The sequence below is a fragment of the Taudactylus pleione genome, unplaced genomic scaffold, assembly GCF_031769625.1.
Source record: "Taudactylus pleione unplaced genomic scaffold, aTauple2 ptg001563l, whole genome shotgun sequence".
Classification (NCBI taxonomy): Eukaryota; Metazoa; Chordata; class Amphibia; order Anura; family Myobatrachidae; genus Taudactylus; species Taudactylus pleione.
In genome coordinates, this window is record NW_028285960.1 from 260,402 (window position 1) to 282,488 (window position 22,087).

The 22,087-nt window shown below is 43.6% G+C and overlaps 1 protein-coding gene across 2 annotated transcripts in view; it reads left to right on the forward strand.

Annotated features, from left to right (window-relative positions):
• Positions 1-22,087, forward strand: part of LOC148442372 (ferric reductase 1-like) — a 46,877-nt gene that overhangs the window by 20,426 nt on the left and 4,364 nt on the right. For both annotated transcript variants that reach the window (XM_088464023.1, XM_088464024.1), the window contains exons 3-5: positions 1,221-1,360; positions 10,472-10,563; positions 12,180-12,300. In XM_088464023.1, coding sequence (XP_088320149.1) covers positions 1,221-1,360; positions 10,472-10,563; positions 12,180-12,300 — 353 coding nt within the window. The remainder of the gene's footprint in view (positions 1-1,220; positions 1,361-10,471; positions 10,564-12,179; positions 12,301-22,087) is intronic.

A 22,087-nucleotide genomic window follows, 5' to 3' on the forward strand; every position in this document is an offset into this window, starting at 1 on the left:
TGTGCCCCAGATATCAACAAGATCATTTACAGAGGTGTGATTGACAAAGATTTTGTGAAACTCTATTTTGTCTATAATATCAGCCTGAGCCATAAGCTCAACCAGAAAACAGGTAAAGTGACAATCAAACACATACCTTATTTAGTTTGAATAGGACCACAACCCAAACCAGACTAGTGGATGGCGATGCAACGACTGCAAAAGTGGGTTATACTGTAACTGCTGATAGAGATGAAGGAGCATATTTACTAAGACGTGGTATTGTACAGTACATGATCAGCCAACCTCCACACATTGCTTATGTTTTCCAGAGTTAAACCACTAGATTTACTATCTGGCAGCTTGGTCTATGAAAGTGCAAACTGCATATTTAAATAAAACACATATCCGAAGTGGGTGTAGTTTGCCTACAGTATATATGCAGACTTCCGAGTTGTAGTGCTCCAGGTTTGATAAATCAGGTGGGTGCCACCCTGCCAGATTCATTTATTTTAGCACATTTAAACAATGAATGAATCAAATCAAAGTGGCAGCATGCAATAACATTCAAGGTTAATATTCAATGAGAGCCTTCACTACATGGGGCGAGAGAGGAATCTGATGCTGGGGACAACTGTGGAGGTATGGAGAAGGCAATGTGTGCCATAGACAGGAATCTACATAAACGTTCACTTAATAAAATATGCAGTTTAAAATTATAAAGATATATATTATTTTTGTTTGCACTGTCTTTAATGAAATGCATAATAATATACAGTAGTAACCTGAACTTTTCTGTTTTTGAACATTTCTGATTTTTCCCCACTTGGGGGCGTGGAGTGCATTGACATCAGTGAAGAATAATAGAGGTGAGAGGGGAAGAGAAATACAGGGACCATGAAATTAATAGACAAAATGTAACTGAAATGTAATGAGGAATATTGGGAGCACTGGTATGGCAACTTTGTCAACTTGATGGCTCCAGTACAATCAAACTACTGAGGTCATTCAGGTAATCTCTAATGATGTTGCAAATAAAATGTAAAATACTGGGAAGAGTATTTTGATCAGTGTCAATTGCCTTTTCATTTAAATGAGTTTATACATGTATATACAGTATAATAGAAGGAGTAAGCCACTGAGATGAATAATAAAAATACAGATTTTTTGAAGTGTGTTGACATGTTTTAAGTGATTTATTCATGTTATAACTACATTATCATGACAATGCTATTTTGCAGTCACTCTCACCAGCAATAGTGGTTCCACTCAATTTAAAGGTTTTCTGATCCAGGCACGTTCAGGCAGCGCTACCACCCCAGTGGGCTACTTCAAGACCAGCAACGCAAATGCACAGACCCTGACTTGCTCTTCCAGTGCTGTGAGTATAGGGCTTGTTTCCATGGAATGTTTTAAATGTGTTTAATACAGTCCTAATAACTATGCAGAGGAAAAGAAAATGCAGATGCACTATGCGATCATTACGGTTCAAATTTAAATGTATATTGTAATTAAATATCAGAGGTAGTTAGCATATCGTTGGCCAATGATACAGGCCTGCCCACCAACGTCCATGTAACCTTGTCTAGCAGGTCCCTAGCACTCAGCATGATAGCATCTTTCATTACTATTAGGGTGTGCAGTCTAGAGCCACTCCCCACACAGTCCTAATAACTACAATAAAACCTCATACTACAGTTTACATAACTCATAAGTGAGAAAGAGGTCAATCAACACAAAGTAAGATGTATAAGTAATTATCAGGTAAAATGCTAATCTCTAACATTAGAGACATAAATTTTATTACTAGAAATCTAAATATAGCACTTTTATTAGCTCAGATTTTTGCCTACTGCAAAAAAATTGTGACGTATCATTGCCCTTAAGGTGTGCACACACACAATGATGTAAGTAATGAACGATTTTCGTTGAACGATTTTCGTTCAGTTTTTTCCTTGAAAAAGTGAACGAAAATCGTTTTACAAAGTAGTTGGTTTTATTTTACATAGTAAATGATTTTCTGTGTGTTGAAGGAAAAATGTTGCAACTTCTATTGAAAATCTATGGAAAAAGAAACGAACTGGGAGCGCTAGAATATCACCAAAATTTTTGATATAGATGCAAACTAATAATGAATAACAACATGTATATAAAAAATAATGATATGTATAAAAATATATATATAAAAGACGTACTGTGGCCACAGAAGAATCAATAAATATATAAATAAATAAACCATACATGAAAAATAAATAAGTAATAAATAGTAGTTGTGTGAATGATAATTAATCTTAATCCAGATGATAAATGAGGCTGCAAATAGATATCTTAATCACTCAATCCATAGATATCATAAAGCAGGTATCAATGTCTAAAATTGACACAGAAAAATATGTAAAAAAACTGCACCTTTAAAGCAAAAATGCAGCAAAAAAAAATGTAGTCAAGGTAATGTTCTTATAACTGTGTGTCCAAATCCACCAGTCCGCATTAAAGCACAAATAGTATGTGAAAAAAACGGTCAATAGCATACTGTTCCTGTAAATGTGTGTCTAAATCCACCAGTCCATATTAAACACAAATAGCATGTGAAGGAGAAGGTAAATACCGTGTTGCTGGTGAACCAGCATAAATCTCCTGTGAACCAGCAATACGGTACTTACCTTCTCCTTCACATGCTATTTGTGCTTTAATGCGGACTGGTGGATTTGGACACACAGTTATAAGAACATTGCCTTGAATACATTTTTTTTTTGCTACATTTTTGCTTTAAAGGTGCAGTTTTTTTACATATTTTTCTGTGTCAATTTTAGACATTGATACCTGCTTTATGATATCTATGGATTGAGTGATTAAGATATCTATTTGCAGCCTCATTTATCATCAGGATTAAGATTATCATTCACACAACTACTATTTATTACGTATTTATTTTTCATGTATGGTTTATTTATTTATATATTTATTGATTCTTCTGTGGCCACCGTACGTCTTTTATATATATATTTTTATACATATCATTATTCATTATTTTTTATATACATGTTGTTATTCATTATTAGTTTGTATATATATTCAATTCTTTGGTGATATTCTAGCGCTCCCAGTTCGATTCTGTTTCCATATGTTGTTTAGGGGTCAACCACCCCTTTCTGGTGAGCAGCTTTAGATTCACACATTATCTTGGTTTAAGCGCCCACTCATTCTTCCTCTATTGAAAATCGTTCAGTTGGCCAGTCTGACTGAACTACAAACTACAATCGACAAACGTGAATGCGCTTGAACGATAATCGTTCATCGTTTATCGTTTTACACTGAACGATTTTTTTTAAATATAACGACGTCGTTATAGTTAAATTGTTCAAAAAATCATTGCGTGTGTGTACGCAAATTTATAGTTACAACTTATCACACACTCACCTAATGTATGAGATCCACCTTAATTCGTTTTGTGACTGACTCACTAATCCCTCTAATAACATTGCTTATCTTAATCCCAACACCGGAACACAGACCGAACAAGTTAAGTCCGGGTCATCTTTAGCGTTAGTCGCAGGGGGAGGGTTAGGTTTAGGGTCCATAGCAGGGCTAGGTTTGGGGGGGGGAGTTTAACATTAGGCACCCCTAGGTTCGGGTTAGGCACTAGGGGGGGAGTAGGGTTAGGCATGACCAGGGGAGGGTCAGGGGGGGAGGGATAGAGTACTTACCTGCCCTCTCGGGATCTTCTCCCTTCAAGCTTCTGGTGTCGGGATATGATATTCTGCAGCCGGGACTTCATGCCCATTCCCCTCATACACCTAGGGGGATATTTAATAAGATTTATTTTTAGTCAATTTGGTGTTTTTCTGCGTTACACCTGTGATTTAGCAAATCAGAGATTTGGTGACTATCTTGCCTTTAAAAGCCATTAGTTGGCAGACGAGCTTTAAACCAGTTACCATTTTTTCAGTTTAAACTTTGTGATAGCAGCTACCAGGTTTCCATAAGTATGACAGATAATGTAGGGCCTGCAGAGAATTGGGGTCCCGTGATGAGGGCTGCAGGCTTAAATGCATTGATCAATCTATGGAACCAAAACCCCATTATTTATGTATTATGGTGAGTGATTTAACAATGTAGAGTGCTGAGTTTTCTGTATGTATATATATATATATATATATACATTTAATCACCAGATAATGGGGTTTACAGTATGTATCAAGCAGAGAAAAGCGTGGAGAAGTGGACCAGTGGAGAAGTTGCCCATAGCAACCAATCAGCTCCTACTTATTGTTATATAGATTGTGCTTGATAAAAGATACTTCAAAGCTGATTGGTTGCTATGGGCAATTTCTCCACTGGTCCACTTCACCATGTTTTTCACTGCTTGATACATCAACCTCAATATCTACTATTGTCTGGTGTGAAATGTGGGTCCCTTAATTATTGGAATGGCTGGCGATTACTCTGATTACCTTGTATGCTGGCACCTACAGTAGCTTGAAAAATAGGATGTCCTCATCTTTCTAGGTGCTATGGCGAGGGAGATTGTCCAATTCCCCTGCATTATTTCCAGTATATTACATTGTTTTTTAAAAAGTGATATCATTACTCTGCTAGACTTCTTATAGACACAGACATGACTTTACAATAATCAGTTCTAAGAGCATATTTATTTTACCCTTCGTTGCTGATAATGAGTGGGACTTGTGTTCTAATGACTAGTACCACTCATCATCCGCAACAAAGGGTTAAATGAATGTGTGCATGTATGGTATGTATGATGGTTTGCCAGGTGTATACAACATAGTTACAGTGCTTAATAGATCTACTTAACATAAATTGGATTTCAACAAATTCCAAAAAAGAGAAAAGAAAGTTTATATGGAATGTAAACAAATTAAACTATAATTTAATAGCTCTAACCAATTGTAACTGAACAGCAGGGTTTGCATTAACAAGTGTAGCTGAATGGCATTATACCATCAGCCTTTACTGCATGCAATCGAGTGATATTTACCACAGGCAGCAATACAGCCTAATCCACAGCATTTGTGCAAATGCCGACTAGTTACTTTCTATATGCAAGTGAATGGCATAGTACTAATAGCTCTGTTTGCATATAACCAAGCGGCATTAACCACTGATAGCCGGATAGCTGATCTGCATGAGATATGTAGATGCCTATTAGCAGCCTGTACTATACATTATTAATGGCATTGTGCAAATAGCCTCTACTTCATGTAAGTGAGCAGCACCAATTGCTGATGGTCAAACCGTTTAGCCCTAAGTTAATATGCATTTGCCGATTTCTGTTTCTCTTTGGCAATAGATACAAATTAACATCTATAACTATGAAAATGATTAATTCACACACGAGCACAAAACAGAAAGCCGCCTGATACCCCTTTTCCACCAAAATTCCGGATCTGACCCGGAGTTGGAACAGAGTTCCTATCCAGATCAGACCCGGAATTTAGCCGGCGCCGACTCGGGATATTCCCGAGTTGGTGCCGCTCACATCGGAGTCGGGTCTGCATAGATCTGGCTTTCCCGGCGTGAAAGTGGACGCTTGGAGATGATGTCATCTCCAAGCGCCACTGAAGCCGGACCAATCGGCCGGCTTGCAGCGCACTCCAGGTCATCGTGACCCGGAGTGCGCTGTTCTAACAGCAGGGTTTCATGGGCTACGCCCGTGTTAAACCCTGCTATTTACCTTGGTTGGATTGCCAGGTCACTCGACCCGGCAATCCAACCCTCTCCCCTTTTACACCAGGGAGCTGCCCGGGTTAACCCTGCAATAACCCGGGTTTTAGATCCGATGTAAAAGGGGTATAATTCAAAAAGAATAGCATGTCACCAAACACCAAATACAGTCAGACAAAAGCAAAACAAAGGGTATTCTCAGATACAGGCACTAATAATTTTGGGGTACCCAAAAAAACAAATAAGTATACATATTATTCAGGCAATGGAATACAGCAACTATCCGTTACAGGTATTATACCAGTCCTTCCTTTAGGTACTCCTGATGGTTCCTTATTTACAAATCCTCGTGGTACCAGTCGAGAAGAGATATGCAAGAAGGAAAGGGTCCGGCACCGCTCCCCCTCCCTCTTAAGTCACAGCAGCCCAGCACACGGTGCTGTGTGCTGGGCTGCACTGGGAGACTGCTCGTGGCTGCTAAAGCAGCAGCCGAAGTAGTCTCCTATGCCTATGGGGGGAGCAATCACGCTGATCACTGATTATGATTTTATTGATATACAGTCCTTGTGCAATGCCATATAGACCTTCTTTTCTCTTTTTTTGAAGTTGTTCATATAAAAGTCTGGCAGTAGCACATCCCATACTGCTATATTTATATTTATTTTGATAGAACATTTGGGATCAGAGGACTATTATTTAATATCTAGATATTCATTACATTTAGGTTATTCTTCCAGTGCAGAGAATGCAAATCTGTATATGTGGATTTCAACTAATGTAATCAGCAAATAATGCAGTTTTGGGAGTTTACCTTATTCCATTGAACTAGAGTTGGCAAAATTACCCTGTTGAACAGTGTTATAGAGCATTATCTTATGGTTTGTTTGGAACCCCAGTAAGGAGAACAGGTGCAATTTAATTTTGTATGAAATGGCAGATGTGGATTGTGATGTGTAATCTCTCCCTACTGACTCTCATATATAAGTAGAATTCACTATGGGTGAGATGTATCAAGCCTTGGAGATAAATAAAGTACAGCCAATCAGCTTTTAACTGTCATTTCATAGCCTGTGCTAGATAATACCCCTTTTCAACCAAAATTCTGGGTCTGACTCAGAGTTGGAACAGGGTTCCTATCCGGATCAGACCCGGAATTTAGCCGGCGCCGACTCGGGATATTCCCGAGTCTGTGCCGCTCACACCGCAGTCGGGTCTGCACAGACCCGGCTTTTCCGGCGTGAAAGTGGACGCTTGGAGATGATGTCATCTCCAAGCGCCACTGAAGCCGGACCAATCGGTCAGCATGCGGCTCACTCCAGGTCATCAAGAACCGGAGTGCGCCATACACACAGCAGGGTTTCACGGGCTACGCCCGTGTTAAACCCTGCTATTTACCTGGGTTGGATTGCCGGGTCACTCGACCCAGAGATCCAACCCTCACCCCTTTTACACCAAGGAGCTGCCCGGGTTAACCCTGCAATAACCCTGGTTTTAGCTTCGGTGTAAAAGGGGTATAAATGACACTTATAAGCTGACTGTTTGCTTTGGGCAACTTTTCCACTATATCTCTCTCCAAGGTTTGATATGTCTCCCCCTATGTGTGTTTCCTTGGATGCATTTCTTTAATTAACGCATACTATTTTAACCATAATAAAATCAGTTAGCAGCACTGAAGCATTGTGATAAAATCACAGGAAAAGTTGTAAATGGGAGCTATGTGTGACAGATTCATGGCTTCCATCTGGTAGACAGAAGCTAATTAGCAACACTGATTGTCAGAGCACCTGTGAGAGGCTGATATAAGGTATGCCAGTTCTGATGCCCCTTTCAGATATACTGAGATTCTTGGGATTTTGGCTGCCTTAGCCCAAATTCCCGGGTCTTGTGTATGTATGAAAGGTACCTACTTCGCAACATGTTCTCGGGTAGCCGACCCTACAATTGACCAGGGTATTTCCCAGGACTTAAGTCCCAGGAAGACTACCCTGCTCTAATGTGAATGGTGCAACCCAGGATTTTACTCCCAGGCTGCAACTAGCAGCTTCTGACAGGTCCACCAAGGTGGCGGCACCAGCGACCCATATAATCACCCCCTCCCCATCCCTGTAATTACTAGCAGTAGCAGCACTGCTCTTTCACACATGCTGCATATGGGAGAGGGGCTGGGGAGAGAGAGAGGGAGTAGGGGCAGATATTTTCAGTGACCTGTCCCTCTGCCATTTTCCCCATCTGTCCCTCTGTCACTTTCCCCACCTGTCACCCTGCACCTTACCGACCACTTTAATAAAAACTGTGTACAACAATGAAACAATGAAAAACCCTGCTAATGTCTCGGGTAGAAGCTGTAGTGTGAAAAGGGGGGTCTCGACCAAATACCCGGGATTTTGCACAGAAGAAATTCCTGGGTCTGAGTAGGTAATTTTCCAGGTCCTATGTCTCTCAATACCTGGGAGATAAGGAGGCAGGCCTGTTCAGAGAGTCAATGATTACTGGCTGTCAGTATTGTGCTGATACAGTACTGTTGTTCTTTAAAAGCAACTTTAGGTTCCCCCATGCTGAGAAAGAGAATAATTTGTTTAGTTAGAGCTGGGCAGGCTAGGCTTTTCTCTTATGTTTTATTTAACTTTATGCTGAAAAATAAAACTAGCCACAGACACACAGACAAGTGTGTTACTAATTGGCTGCTGTGTGAAAGTGCACCTGTCTACCCCAGGGGATGGCATTCTTACACTGATCTTGCCACACATGGTAAAGAAAGCTAGCAATTGGTATTATATTGCAGCCATAAAAATCCATGTGAAAATTTAAAGGGACAGAAACAGTTTTTTTTCTTTTTCTCCTGGTAAAGGCTTTTATACTGTGAAATCTATGGTGGTGTCATTGTTAGAAGCTTAGGAAATCCAGATTCAGCTTCACCCCTACACCCAGAGCTAACATGGAGGACATGCTACAGGCTGCATTGGCTCCGCAGGAAGCTACCAGGGCTCAGCAGAAAGCCACTAGGGTGCAGCAATTGGCCATTGAGATGACCCGGAAGCAACAGCAGTTGGATATTGAGAACATCCGGGAGCAACAGCATCAAGATATTAAGTTCTTAAAAGAGGTGATACAGCATCTGACAGCACTGTTTGGAAATGCACCTATGGATGTCCCCACTACCTGCAGCTCCATATGGGCCAGTCATTTTCTGCAAAAGATGACAAAAAGTAATGACATTCAAGCCTAGAACTGCTGAGAAAGAAAGTTGGCCTAAAAGTCAGCGGGCAGACCTTTTGGCACCCTACCTGTCAGGGGAGCCACAAAAACCATAATTTGATTGAACCTTGCTTATGCCAAAGACTATGACAAACTAAAATCTTACATTCTTACTCATTTGGGTGTCACAATGTCTGTTCCAGCACAATGAGTTAATTGCGGGGGATACCAAGTGGATAAACCTCCCTACTCGCACATGACAGGGCCACAGATCGTGGAAGGCAGTTTCTGTGGAAGTGGATGAGCCACGGGGACCCTAAAACAGCAGACCAACTGGTGGAAATGGTGGAGAGGTGTACGGCAGTCGACTGATAAGACTGTTCTAGGGGAAAAGGGGCTGGGTGGTGGAGTGAACATAACCATCCAGAGACTTCAGGCTTGGAACCTAGAGTTTGGCCAACTGTTCCAAGAAGGTTCCCACCTAGTATAAGATTTGATAAAAATGTGATCAGATGTTTGTGACGTGCTGGCTTGGGCCATGTGGCTGCTAACTGTCCACTTACCTCTGAACCTATGCAACGTGGTACTGCTTATGTCAGTCGTACATTATCTTTCTTTGCTCAGCTAGCCTGCACTGCAAACAGGCTGACCCAGATATACAAGTGTGTATAATCACTGTAGACGGCAAATGGGTAAAGGCTCTGTTCTGGTAGCCTCGTACTCTTGTAAAAGCCAAGTTGGTTACTCTTGTAAAAGCCATGGGTATACTCTGTATTTTGATACTGCAGAAATTTACTTAGTACAGTGTAAACATTGGAACCTTCAACGCACATCAGGCAGTCATGCAGCATGAAAGTCATGTCTGACCGGGCACAAACACAGCTCTCCTGACACGCAGAGAGCTCCCATGCTATAAAGGAGATCGCAAACTAATTTATGTGCGCCCATGAAATGGCGATTAAACAGTCAGATACACCTGTATGTTTCTATCCCCCGCCCTCTTTACAACCCCCAAACGCTGAGTACATGTAACTCACTTTCCGAATGATTTCTCTATATGAGTGTTATCGCTGTGCAATCGCTGCACATGTGTAGTGCGGTTCCCACACATGCACGAAAGCAAACAATTGCTCCATCTGCGAAAATATCGGCTTTGCGAAAATCTCTGAATTAAGCCCTTAGTTTGACACTAAAAAAGTGTCAGTCACACTTATTACTGGTATAAGAAAGTAGGAGTGTTAGAAGTGTTAGAGAGAGATGAGAAAAGGAGAGAAAAAAGTAAGAATAGAATAAAGAGAGGTGTGGAGAGAGAATCACCCAGACAAAAATGAAGAAGCAAACAGCTTGATCCCAGCTGGTAAAATAGCCAGTCCTGTCACTAGTAAAGGGATGATTGTGTTGTTTTGTTTGGGATTGTATTTAGAGTGGACTTTGGCATCTGTAGTGATACTGTATCACTGCTATTCATGCAGATTAAAGGTGAGGGGCCAAAACCTTTCCTAGGGCCCTAATGCAATATCAATCTGGCTATGTGTAGAATTTACGCCATCATACACATACATAGCATATCTGATATATGTATACTAAATATATTTACATATTGTAATTGCAGAGCTCAGTGAGTCAAACATCGAGAAGTGCAAAGACCAGCATACAGGTGACATGGGTGGCACCAAACTCCAACATTACAGATATCCAGCTCAGGTAATACATTATCATCATTCCTCTTGGAAACTTCCATACTCTTGTCACCTAGGATAAAAAAAATATTACTCTCAGCCTCAAACAAGCCTTTTTGGCTATTGTTTATGCTTGTGGTTCTGCATAATACACAGTATAGCTAAATTAGTTGTTACATTCTACTCTAGTACTCTAGGTTTTTGCCCAAAGAAAACTTAAAACTGATATCAACATAAGCACCAGTTCTAGAATTACAACCATACATGAAGTAGATCGTTTGCAATAAATATTGCAATAAAATGTTTGTTTCATCTGTACATAATGTACCTAAATATTCCTAAAAACTTATAAAAATAAAAAATGTTTAAAAACACCCCAAAAAAGTACTTTCAATTTGGGGGCAAAAAAAAAAAACCAAGTTGGGGGACAACCTTAAAAACCAGCTAAATAAACCCCAGGGGGGTCCCCAAGTATGCCCCAGGTGTTTTTAAGATTGCAGGTGCATGTGGCAGGTGGATTTTTTACGATTTTTAAAAGTTCACATTAGCAACTTCAAAATATGCTAGCACCCATTTTCATGTATCCCAAATTTGCTGGGACTAGTTATTTTGATGAACAAATATTGCTTAATACCATTCTTCACCACTTATGCAAAGACACTAATAGCAAGCAATTGAGAGAACTAAAGTACTCAGAATAGCTTTATTAGGGGTACTAGAACACCCCTATAGTGAGCCCCTGTGTTAGTGTAGTTTTTTGGGGGGTACAGACTGTTTTCCCCATTTTTGACAGAACTTTTCACTAATTCCGAATTTGCCGGGTGCCGTTTACGCCGCTTTCTAATTGAAAACAGGGATAAGCGGGGACGCGCGTGATACTTATTCGCATAGAAAACCAGCGAAGACGGCTAAAAGTCCAGCATGTGAAAAGTCCGGGACTTTTCGTGGCTAATTGAATACGGGCCATAGTATCCAATGTATGGTTTTGGTTTAGGTTTGGCAAAACCACCCTCAAGCGTTTTGGTTCGGTTTGGTACAGTTTTGGATTCCTTTAAATCGATAAAAAACAATAAATCAATAAAAACACCTAAAATCATGTAATTTGGACCTGCAGTATTTACATGCAATCCAAAACCTGAGTTCCGAACTGACAGCAGAACCAAGCCCGAACTCGATTAGACTCGGAACCCCTAAGTTCTGGTGTGCTTGTATCAAACCACATATCTCTAATAACAACTAATAACTTTAGGTGAGTACCAGCACCTTTTTGTGAGTATTGGTACAATTTTTCATAGAAAAAAAAGCACTGCGTATGGGATAACAGACAAATGTGATCAGTGACTTGAAGCAAACCCCAATTCCCTTCTACATCAAAGGATATCAATAAAATCCTTAAAGAAACAAACAATACAAAAGCAGCATATCACATATAAAGTAAAAATAACACATTCTTGTAGCAGTTCATAAACTCATATCTGGTGCAGACAAGGTGCATCTTATTATAAGTATATATACTGTGTATATATATATATATGTGTATATATATATATATATACATATGTATATATATATTAATTTATATATTAACTAAATATAGCACTTTCTTACTGAAGTTCAGAAAATATTTTTGTTCATTTTTAGAGCCACCGTTATACAAGTGGAGAAGATCTTCTGGACTAATGTAGTTAGTCCAAAGATTGCATATGTGGCCAGTTCCAGCAGTGATACATCCAGTCAACCAAACAGTGGTATACAACTCTCTGTAAGTTTTACTGGTAATTCCTGTTGATTGCTTTTGTATTGTCCTACCAGAGTTGTAACTAGACGTATGAGGTCCCCATACCAAGCAGAACAAAACATATGAACCTGGGGCTTTGACAGGGGACCAGGAGACCTCCAGCTGTTAGCATTGTAGCAGCTGTACCTGCTCTACTATGGTAAATTCGACATTGGGGCTGATTCTGATGTGTCTTTAAACTAACGCTGTGTAGAAAAGAGAGGGGGTTTAACCGCCTATTGTTCCTCAGCACACTGAATTATACTAGCAACAATATAGGAACACTATATGGTAATAGAATTTCAGAGATATTAGTTGCATGCATTTGCAAATACATGGGATGCTGCTAGGCCTCGTCAAGGCTTCTCTGTCACTAGCAGTCCCTACACTAAACGGTTCACATCCGGGGCGCAGAGCACCCCAAAATAAAGTACGGCCCAGGACCCCCCCCAGGGCATCACACAAAAAATGGAAAAAGAGTGACAGTGCAGTGTAGAGTATAGAAGTGTGCAAGTAATTAAGTGTTAAGGGGTTAAAATATATGTGAAAAATTACATGAATAATAAACAAACATAAAAAGGTTGTAAACTGGAAAAGGTGGGTCGCGCTTCCAATAGTGGTGGTGGAGTGGGACTTATATGTTGGGGGAAGAGGAAGGGTCAGGTAGGTGCTGCAATGTATGCAAGAGTACCAATTCTTGCTAGGTAGATGTGCTGAAAGGAGGATAGGTATACGTGCGCTCCTGTGCAGGGGAAAGGAGTGTGGTAGTGTGTGTAGGATGTGCGATGGAGGGGTCTGGGGGTAGGGGGGGAAAGGTAGTGGAGGGGATGCGCTAATGTGTAGGTGGGTGAGCGGAATGAAGACTGATGAGTGAATTCGGATCCAACCTATTTTTATTGGGTAGACACAATGCTCCCAAAGGTGGTTCCGTGGGTGGGTATCCAGTGATTTGTACTATTAGTCTTGGTGGCCCCACGGTTGGGGGGGTGGGTAGACCCTTTTAGGGGGCTCCTTTGGCGTGCGGTCCTCACTCCTGCACGTCCCCCTGCTGGACCTTTGGTCGACAGACTTGTGGCAACCGGGGTGTAGGGAAGGCTGTTAGCTGGGATGTCTAATGAAATGGCGGCGTCCCGCTCTGCTGCAAGGTGGACTTACCTACCGGTAGGTGGGGAAGGGTCCACGGTGGGTAGCAGTGGTGGTTATTGTCCTGATGCCGAGCTCGGTGGTGTTCCTGGCCTCCGCGATCCCGCGGGATGTTCAGGTGTGTGGCTAATGTGGATCCTGTGTGTGTGGGGGTCCATTAATGGGTGGCGTGGGTGTTCCTGCGGTTCATAACAATGTTGTCAGGTGATTATAAATTATGTCGCGTAGCGTGTCACAAAACTAACCTGTAATGAGCCATTGATACCAGATGATTCATAGGTAATCTGACCTAGATAGTTAATGTGTATGCGATGATAAGTGAAAGGGAGTATGTCTGGGTGTGGGCTCTGTGTGTGTTGGGGAGAATGCTAACTGCTGGGACAGTGATGAATAAAATATCTGTTGTGGGCAGAAACCCTGTGTATGGATTTGTGTATGGGGGGTGTGTACTAACATGAATTGGGTGTTGAAGAGTGTGTGGGTGATATCTAACTGGTGGGCGTCTTGCGGTGGTATAACTGGTGTGGTCAATTCTGCTGAACTTCAGCAGACCTCCTATTGTGCAGGAGTGCTGATGGTGTGGTCACTTAAAAGAGACTGGTCATGTGTGTGATTGGTGTTCATTAGTGGCTGATGTTGTGGTGTTATGGTGTATTGGTGCATGAAAGTGATGTTATTTAGAAATAACTGATCTCATCTCATTATCAATATTGAGCCCCTGGGGTGTGGATGTTTGCAAGAAAAAAATCCATTTTAGTTCCTCTTTGTTGAGTCTCTTCGTAATGTTTCCCCCTCTCCAATTCTTGCTGATCGTCTTTATGCCCGTAAATGTCATGCACGAGGTGCAACATCACTTTCATGCACCAATACACTATGACACCACAACATCAGCCACTAATGAACACCAATCACACACATGACCGGTCTCTATTAAGTGACCACACCATCAGCACTCCTGCACAATAGGAGGTCTGCTGAAGTTCAGCAGAATTGACCACACCAGTTATACCACCGCAAGACGCCCACCAGTTAGATATCACCCACACACTCTTCAACACCCAATTCATGTTAGTACACACCCCCATACACAAATCCATACACAGGGTTTCTGCCCACAACAGATATTTTATCCATCACTGTCCCAGCAGTTAGCATTCTCCCCAACACACACAGAGCCCACACCCAGTCATACTCCCTTTCACTTATCATCGCATACACATTAACTATCTAGGTCAGATTACCTATGAATCATCTGGTATCAATGGCTCATTACAGGTTAGTTTTGTGACACGCTACGCGACATAATTTATAATCACCTGACAACATTGTTATGAACCGCAGGAACACCCACGCCACCCATTAATGGACCCCCACACACACAGGATCCGCATTAGCCACACACCCCGTTCATCCTAATGGACGTGTCACCATGGCAACGCGTCACCAATATGTGATTCAGATACGCCCCTACTGTTGGCATACATGTCAAGCAATTAACACCCACCCCTTGATTTTCGCCTCAACCTATTACGGCACCACATACTCTCACTGTGTACACCCACAGTCCCCACTCGCATCTGTCAGTTTAGGTAACACATGCTTTTATACCTATACTGTCATGAGAACGGCACACACATACGGATCTTGTAACCATAGCTACGTGTAAACCAGGAGTCACGTGGGCTATCACACACGTAAGCACCAGGCGCGACTCGTTGCGCCACGCCCCCAGACCGACACATCCCATAGCCACGCATCATCACTAACACGCACAGTCTCTGTTGCACACACCCCCAACAGACACTACACTCTCGACCCCACGTGACCGCAGATGCCAGCAGCGTCCCACGTACTCATCCAGCACCACCGTCACACCTACCGCGGCCATTCATTGGCCCACACTATACACATGATCGGATCAGCAGCCAATGACGCGTCATGTCCACTGCGACACGTCATTGGTACATTCGACACACGTGATCGGACCAATACCCGGAAGTCCCCTATACATTTTAAGATCCTCCAACACTCAGTAACTCCATAAAAAAGGCAATAAGCCGAAACGCGTTGGAGATCCTACCACAAGCTACACTCATACTCCCACCAGCTGCACTGCTGCACATTGTCCCCTCCTGGGACACGATGCCGATCCCACGGGATCGTGGGATCACCTGAAGCACGCGGATCTCCACATCACCCCATCACCATCCAGTGACTATCACCAATCACCCTTCGTGGCTGCCCGTCCAATCTGAACATCCCGCGGGATCGCGGAGGCCAGGAACATCACCGAGCTCGGCATCAGGACAATAACCACCACTGCTACCCACCATGGACCCCTCCCCACCTACCGGTAGGTAAGTCCACTTTGCAGCAGAGCGGGACGCTGCCATTTCATTAGACATCCCGGCTAACAGCCTTCCCTACACCCCGGTTGCCACAAGTCTGTCGACCAAAGGTCCAGCAGGGGGACGTGCAGGAGTGAGGACCGCATGCCAAAGGAGCCCCCTAAAAGGGTCTACCCACCCCCCAACCGTGGGGCCACCAAGACTATTAGTACAAATCACTGGATACCCACCCACGGAACCACCTTTGGGAACATTGTGTCTACCCAATAAAAATAGGTTGGATCCGAATTCACTCATCAGTCTTCATTCCGCTCACCCACCTACACATTAGCGCATCCCCTCCACTACCTTTCCCCCCCCTATCCCCAGACCCCTCCATCGCACATCCTACACTCACTACCACACTCCTTTCCCCTGCACAGGAGCGCACGTATACCTATCCTCCTTTCAAACATAAAAAGGTGATGTGAGCAGACTCAGGGGCCCTACGCCCAAACGCTCACCCCAAATGTAATGTATGCCAATTAAAGCCTCATAATAAAGGCACATATATATTTTTGGCAAATGTAAGGCCTCATGATAAAGGCACATACATAAATGCTTCCGAATTGAGAGCCAGCTTACCTGGGAGTCACCACTGGGAACTCCAACTAGCACTTCTAGAACCAGCATGCCCTGCTAATGCTGGCTCATTCATGCATCTCATAACCACAAACAAAAAAATGGCAGCTGCTCAATCAATCTGGTAGTACTTTTCTCAGGTGCATGAAAGGGAGGGGTCATACCAAGTAGAAAAGAGAGGGGGGTTTAACCCCCTATTGTTTCTCAGCACACTGAATTATGCTAGCAACAATATATGAACACTATATGGTAATAGAATTTCAGAGATATTAGTTGCATGCATTTGCAAATACATGGGATGCTGCTAGGCCTCGTCAAGGCTTCTCTGTCACTTGCAGTCCCTACACTAAACGGTTCACGTCCGGGGCGCAGAGCACCCCAAAATAAAGTCCAGCCCAGGACCCCCCCCAGGGCATCACACGAAAAATGGAAAAAGAGTGACAGTGCAGTGTAAAGTATAGAAGTGTGCAAGTAATTACTAAGTGTTAAGGTGTTAAAATATATGTAAAAAATTACATGAATAATAAACAAACATAAAAAGGTGATGTGAAAAGTAACTATGTGTATTAAGTGGTGATGTCCTCAGGAGGCCCAGCCAGAGCAGACTCAGGGGCCCAACGCCCAAACGCTCACCCCAAATTTTTTGAATTTTTTTTAATTTTCATTTTTTTTTTTTTTAAACTAATGCTGCAACTGACTCTGATCATACTGAGACGCCCACTTGTAGCGGCGCTAATCTGTCTTGGGGCATCTTAAGATGCACTATCAGTCGCATCATCGAAGCTTGCACCAGCCCTATGGCAGGTACAAATTTCCCATCTGAATGCCCACTGAAATCCACATGCAAATTCGTCTTGCGTATCCTTATGGTAACCACCAGGAAGCATGTGCAGTGTGACACGCACGCATGTGCAGTACTTCCAACATAGGCCAACTGTATGCATATTAGAGATGTGCGCCGACCCTCATGTTTTTGTTTTGGATCTGGATCCCCCCTGGTTTTGGATCTGGATTGGTTTTGCCAAACCTCACCTCCATGTTTTGTTTTCGCATTTTGGCTTTGGATCTGGATTTTTTCTTTAAAAAAATCATAAAAACAGCTAAAACCACATAAATGGGCCTGTTTTTGTTCCTACAGTATAATTAACCTCAATAACATTTATTTCCAGTAATTTCCATTCAATTTTAACCACCTCACAATATTATTTGCTTCATCTAGCTAAGGCCAAAAAGTTGCATCCAGCTAGCTGGCTGACTAAGCTAAGTGACACAGTGAGCGGCACTAACATGTGGCAGTTCAGCTTTTAATTTCCAACACGGATACAGTGTATTATACAGTGTGGGTTGGATACACCAATAGTGCACTTACTGTGACAGCAGTGTTGGCAGGACGGTGTCCTCAGTAAATGGAATGGCAGTGCTCAGTGCTGGCAGTGTCCTCAGTGAAGGGTACCGGTGATGTCGGCAGTGCGTGGGTGCCAGCGGTGTCTTTAGTGTAGGTTTGCTGGCTGTAGCGGCAATGCAGGGGTTGCTGGTGGTGTCCTCAGTATATGGAATGGCAGTGCTGCGTTGCTGGCAGTATTCTCAGTGAAGGGTACCGGGGGTGCCAGCGGTGTCCTCAGTGCAGGTTTGCTGACTGTATCGGCAGTGCAGGGGTGTTCTCAATGCAGGGTGCCGGCGGTGTCAGCAGAGCGGGGGTGCCAGCGGTGTCCTCAGTGCATGTGTGCTGACAGTGTCGGCAGTGCAGGAGTGCTGGTTGTGTCCTCAGTGTGGGAGTGTCGGCAGAGTGGGGTCGCTGACGGTGTCCTCAGTACGTGGGGTAGCAGTGCAGGCAGCAGTGCTGTCGGCAGTGGTGGTGCCGGCAATGTCGGCAGCGGGGCCCGGGTCTGGCGCCGCCCCCCCTCCCTTCCTCCCTCCCTCTGCAGCAGCCCAGCACACGGCATGTGCTGGGATGCAGTGGGAGATTGCTCGCGGCTGCTAAGCAGCAGCCACAGCAATCTCCTATGCTTGAGGGGGGGAGCAATCACACTGATCACGACCCCCCTGGCTTTGCGAAGGGCTGAGGGTCTCACAGCGCCTCCTCCCTGGTGCGTAGTGGCGCTGCAAAAGTATGTTTGTTTGTTTATTTTCCAAGGGGATGTGGTCACACCTCCCACGATTAGGCCATGCCCCCTCCTTTACCGGGGCCCGGCGGCGCTCTCTACGCCCCTGAGCGGGGTCGTAAGGTTTTGCCTCGGATGATGGATCCGGGGCAGGCCCTGAAATTCGGGTGGGTTCGGTCTCTGAGATCCGAACCCGCTCATCTCTAGAGCATATCAGTATTGCGTGCAGTTAGCATGCACCTCTGAATCAGGTCCTTTGTGTCCTATTACCACCCCTACCACATGTACAGTCTTATGGAAATTCTCTGATTTATGTGATCATGTGTACATAGAGCTCCCATGTGTTTTGGCAGAAACGTCCTTTTTTCCCCATCATCTTAAAATGCCTCATTAGAATTATATAATTTTTAATAGTTGTAACTTCTAATGCATATGGATCATCTTCCCTGATGGTAATAATACACATTTGCATTGTTGACAGTTGCTAGATATTGGTGATAGAGGTATTATGAAATACAATAAATTACTGTTGTGAGAATTCCTTGCATGTGCCCACACCCCTCTAATACAGGTTGAGTCTCTCATATCCAAAATGCTTGGGGCCAGGGTTATTTTGGATATGGGAATATTCTGTATTTTGGAATATTTGCATACCATAATGAAATATGTTGGGAATGGGACCCAAATCTAATGACAGAATGCATTTATGTGTTATATATACACCTTATACACACAGCCTGAAGGTAATTTTATATAATATTTTCAATAATTTTGTGGCTCAAACAAGTTTGTGTACATACATAAAGTGAATTTATGTTTCATATACACCGTATACACACAGCCTGAAGATAATTGTATAAAGAATATGTTTAATAATTTGTGCCTTAAGCAATGTTTGTGTCCATTGAACCATCAAAAAGCAAAGGTTTCACTATCTCAGTCATGCTAAAAAAAATCTGTATTTTGGAATATTTGGCTATGGGAGACTCAACCTGTATACTGTATGTACAGACAGTAGAGGAAGGCTGCCTCTTCCACAAGGTACCTGCTGTTTCTTCAAGTACAAAAAAACCTTTGCTATTGAAAAAAAAGAGGGGTAAAATAGGATGAGAGATTACACAATGTGAGAGTTTAGCAGTAAACGCTCACACTTTTTAAACTCAGCCAATGTAATAAGAGTCCGAGAACAAAGCAACAGAGCATGTTTTTAGACTAAAAAAACTCACGATTTATACGCTCATCCAGATGTTTTCCCATTTTGAAGATAAAACTCGACCAATGTGAGAGATTACTGCTAATCGCTCACATTCGCTAAACTCTCACCCTATTACATTTTGCCCGAGATCTCCAAATGCTGAAGTAACAAAGGACAAAGGAATGTAAGCTTCAAAAATTGTGCACGTTCCATACAGAGAGAACAAAGTGGGCTAATTTGGTATAATTAAGGATGTTCATCTGTCACTGTATTTTGGATCTCCACAATAAAATGAGGTTTATATAAAAGAACACAGAAAAGAAGCACAATGCAGTCGATTCTGAATGGGATGCAGATGCAGCCGAAGCATCTGTGCCTTCGTATGTGCAAGGACTAAGATGCCCACTGTCAGCATCCATACATGCGCAACATAGAAACTTGCATCAGCCCTATGGCAGATGCAGCTATATGGCAGGTGCAGCCCTGTGGCAGGTACAGCCCTATGGCAGGTGCAGCCCTGTGGCAGGTCCAGCCAATTGGCAGATGCAGCTATATGGCAGGTGCAGCCCTGTGGCAGGTCCAGCCCTATGGCAGGTGCAGTCCTATGGCAGGGGGAGCCCTATGGCAGGTGCAGCCCTATGGCAGGTGCAGCCCTATGACAGGTGCAGCCCTATGGCAGGGGGAGGCCTATGGCAGATGCAGCCCTATGGCAGGTGGAGCCCTATGGCAGGTGCAGCCCTATGACAGATGTAGGCCTATGACAGATGCAGGCCTATGGCAGATGGAGCCCTATGACAGATGCAGGCCTATGGCAGATGGAGCCCTATGACAGATGCAGGCCTATGGCAAATGGAGCCCTATGACAGATGCAGGCCTATGGCAGATGGAGCCCTAGGGCAGGTGCAGCCCTATGGCGGGTGGAGCCCTACGGCAGGCTCAGCCCTATGGCAGGTGCAGCCCTATGGCAGGGGGAGGCCTATGGCAGATGGAGCCCTAGGGCAGATGGAGCCCTAGGGCAGGTGCACCCCTCGGGAGTATGGTTTCCTATGTGAGTGGTTCATGGTCTTTGTACACTTACATTTCTGCTCCTGTACATCTAAATTTGATATTTGACTCTGTAGATACTAATAGGGATGCATGCTTGTTGCAACTCAGACACAGAAAAAAACATTGTTCCACTACATCAGACTCAGAATTAGGTTCGATATGTGCTCATAATGTAGTATACCTAAGAAATAAGGTGGAAATGTACAGAAAAATAAAGCAAATTCAGTTCTTTCAAAGTTGTAAGCCTCTGCAATTTTGTCAGCTTCTTTTTTATTTAGTCAGCTTGTCACTCAAAATGTATGTAGACCACTATGGAGCCCATGTGTAACATACAGAAGTGGTTCTGAATCAGGCCCTGTGTCCACCTCTGAACCAGGCCCGAGTCTCTTGACCTACTAATCACAAATCCTAGGAAGGAGGTGTGATGCCAGATTTCAACCTATGTTGTTCTGGATAGAAATAAAATAGCCAGGGGAGTATTAATGCCTGAGGGGCCCTATGTGCAGGGGGTACACAAAGCCCCACATATTACCTTGTGCTGGCAGACAGTTACCTTCTCTTCCATGGCACCATCTTACCAGTGATATTTGAACACAAGACAGCAAAGGCTACAGCACAGTGCCAGAGTCCTTGCTTTCACTGTGTTGCGTTATCTTCCAGAAGATGTCACTGGGAAGATGGTGACATGGAGGAGAGACCTGCTTGTCAGCCCAAGGTAAGTACCTACCCTCCAACTTGACCCGTTTCATTAGGTACAAAATGCTCTGCTCCTGGACTTCCCACCTAATTAATGAGTGCAGTCACCAATGTTGAGCTAGTTATTTCATGAGAAGGGTGTTTCAGCACAGGTGGCTTCAATCATAAATTAAGAAGGAAGTCCAAGAGCAAAGCATTTTGTACCTAATGGAATGGGTCATGTTGGAGGGTCTGCAAGTATACTGTGGGCAGGGGCTTCAGGCCAAGATCAAGAGGGGGCATGGTCTAATAATGTGAGGCATGGCCATGCCCCCTTGAGCGGGAAAAAACGGGGACGGTGACGCTTTGAGCCCCTCAGCCCTGCACAAAGCCAGGGGGGCGTGATCAGTGTGATTACTCCCCCCCACAGACATAGCAGACTGCTGCAGCTGCTGCTCATCAGCCGCGAGCAGTCTCCCACTGCAGTCTAGCACATGCTGGGCTGCTGTGAGGGAGGGAGGGAGGGAGGGAGGTGGGGCGGGCACCGCTGGCCCCTCTAGGAAGCCCGTGCCTGGGTAAATAGTACCCGCTCCCCCCCATCTCGGCGCTCCTGATGTTTGCAGAGTTTTTAAAATAGCAAT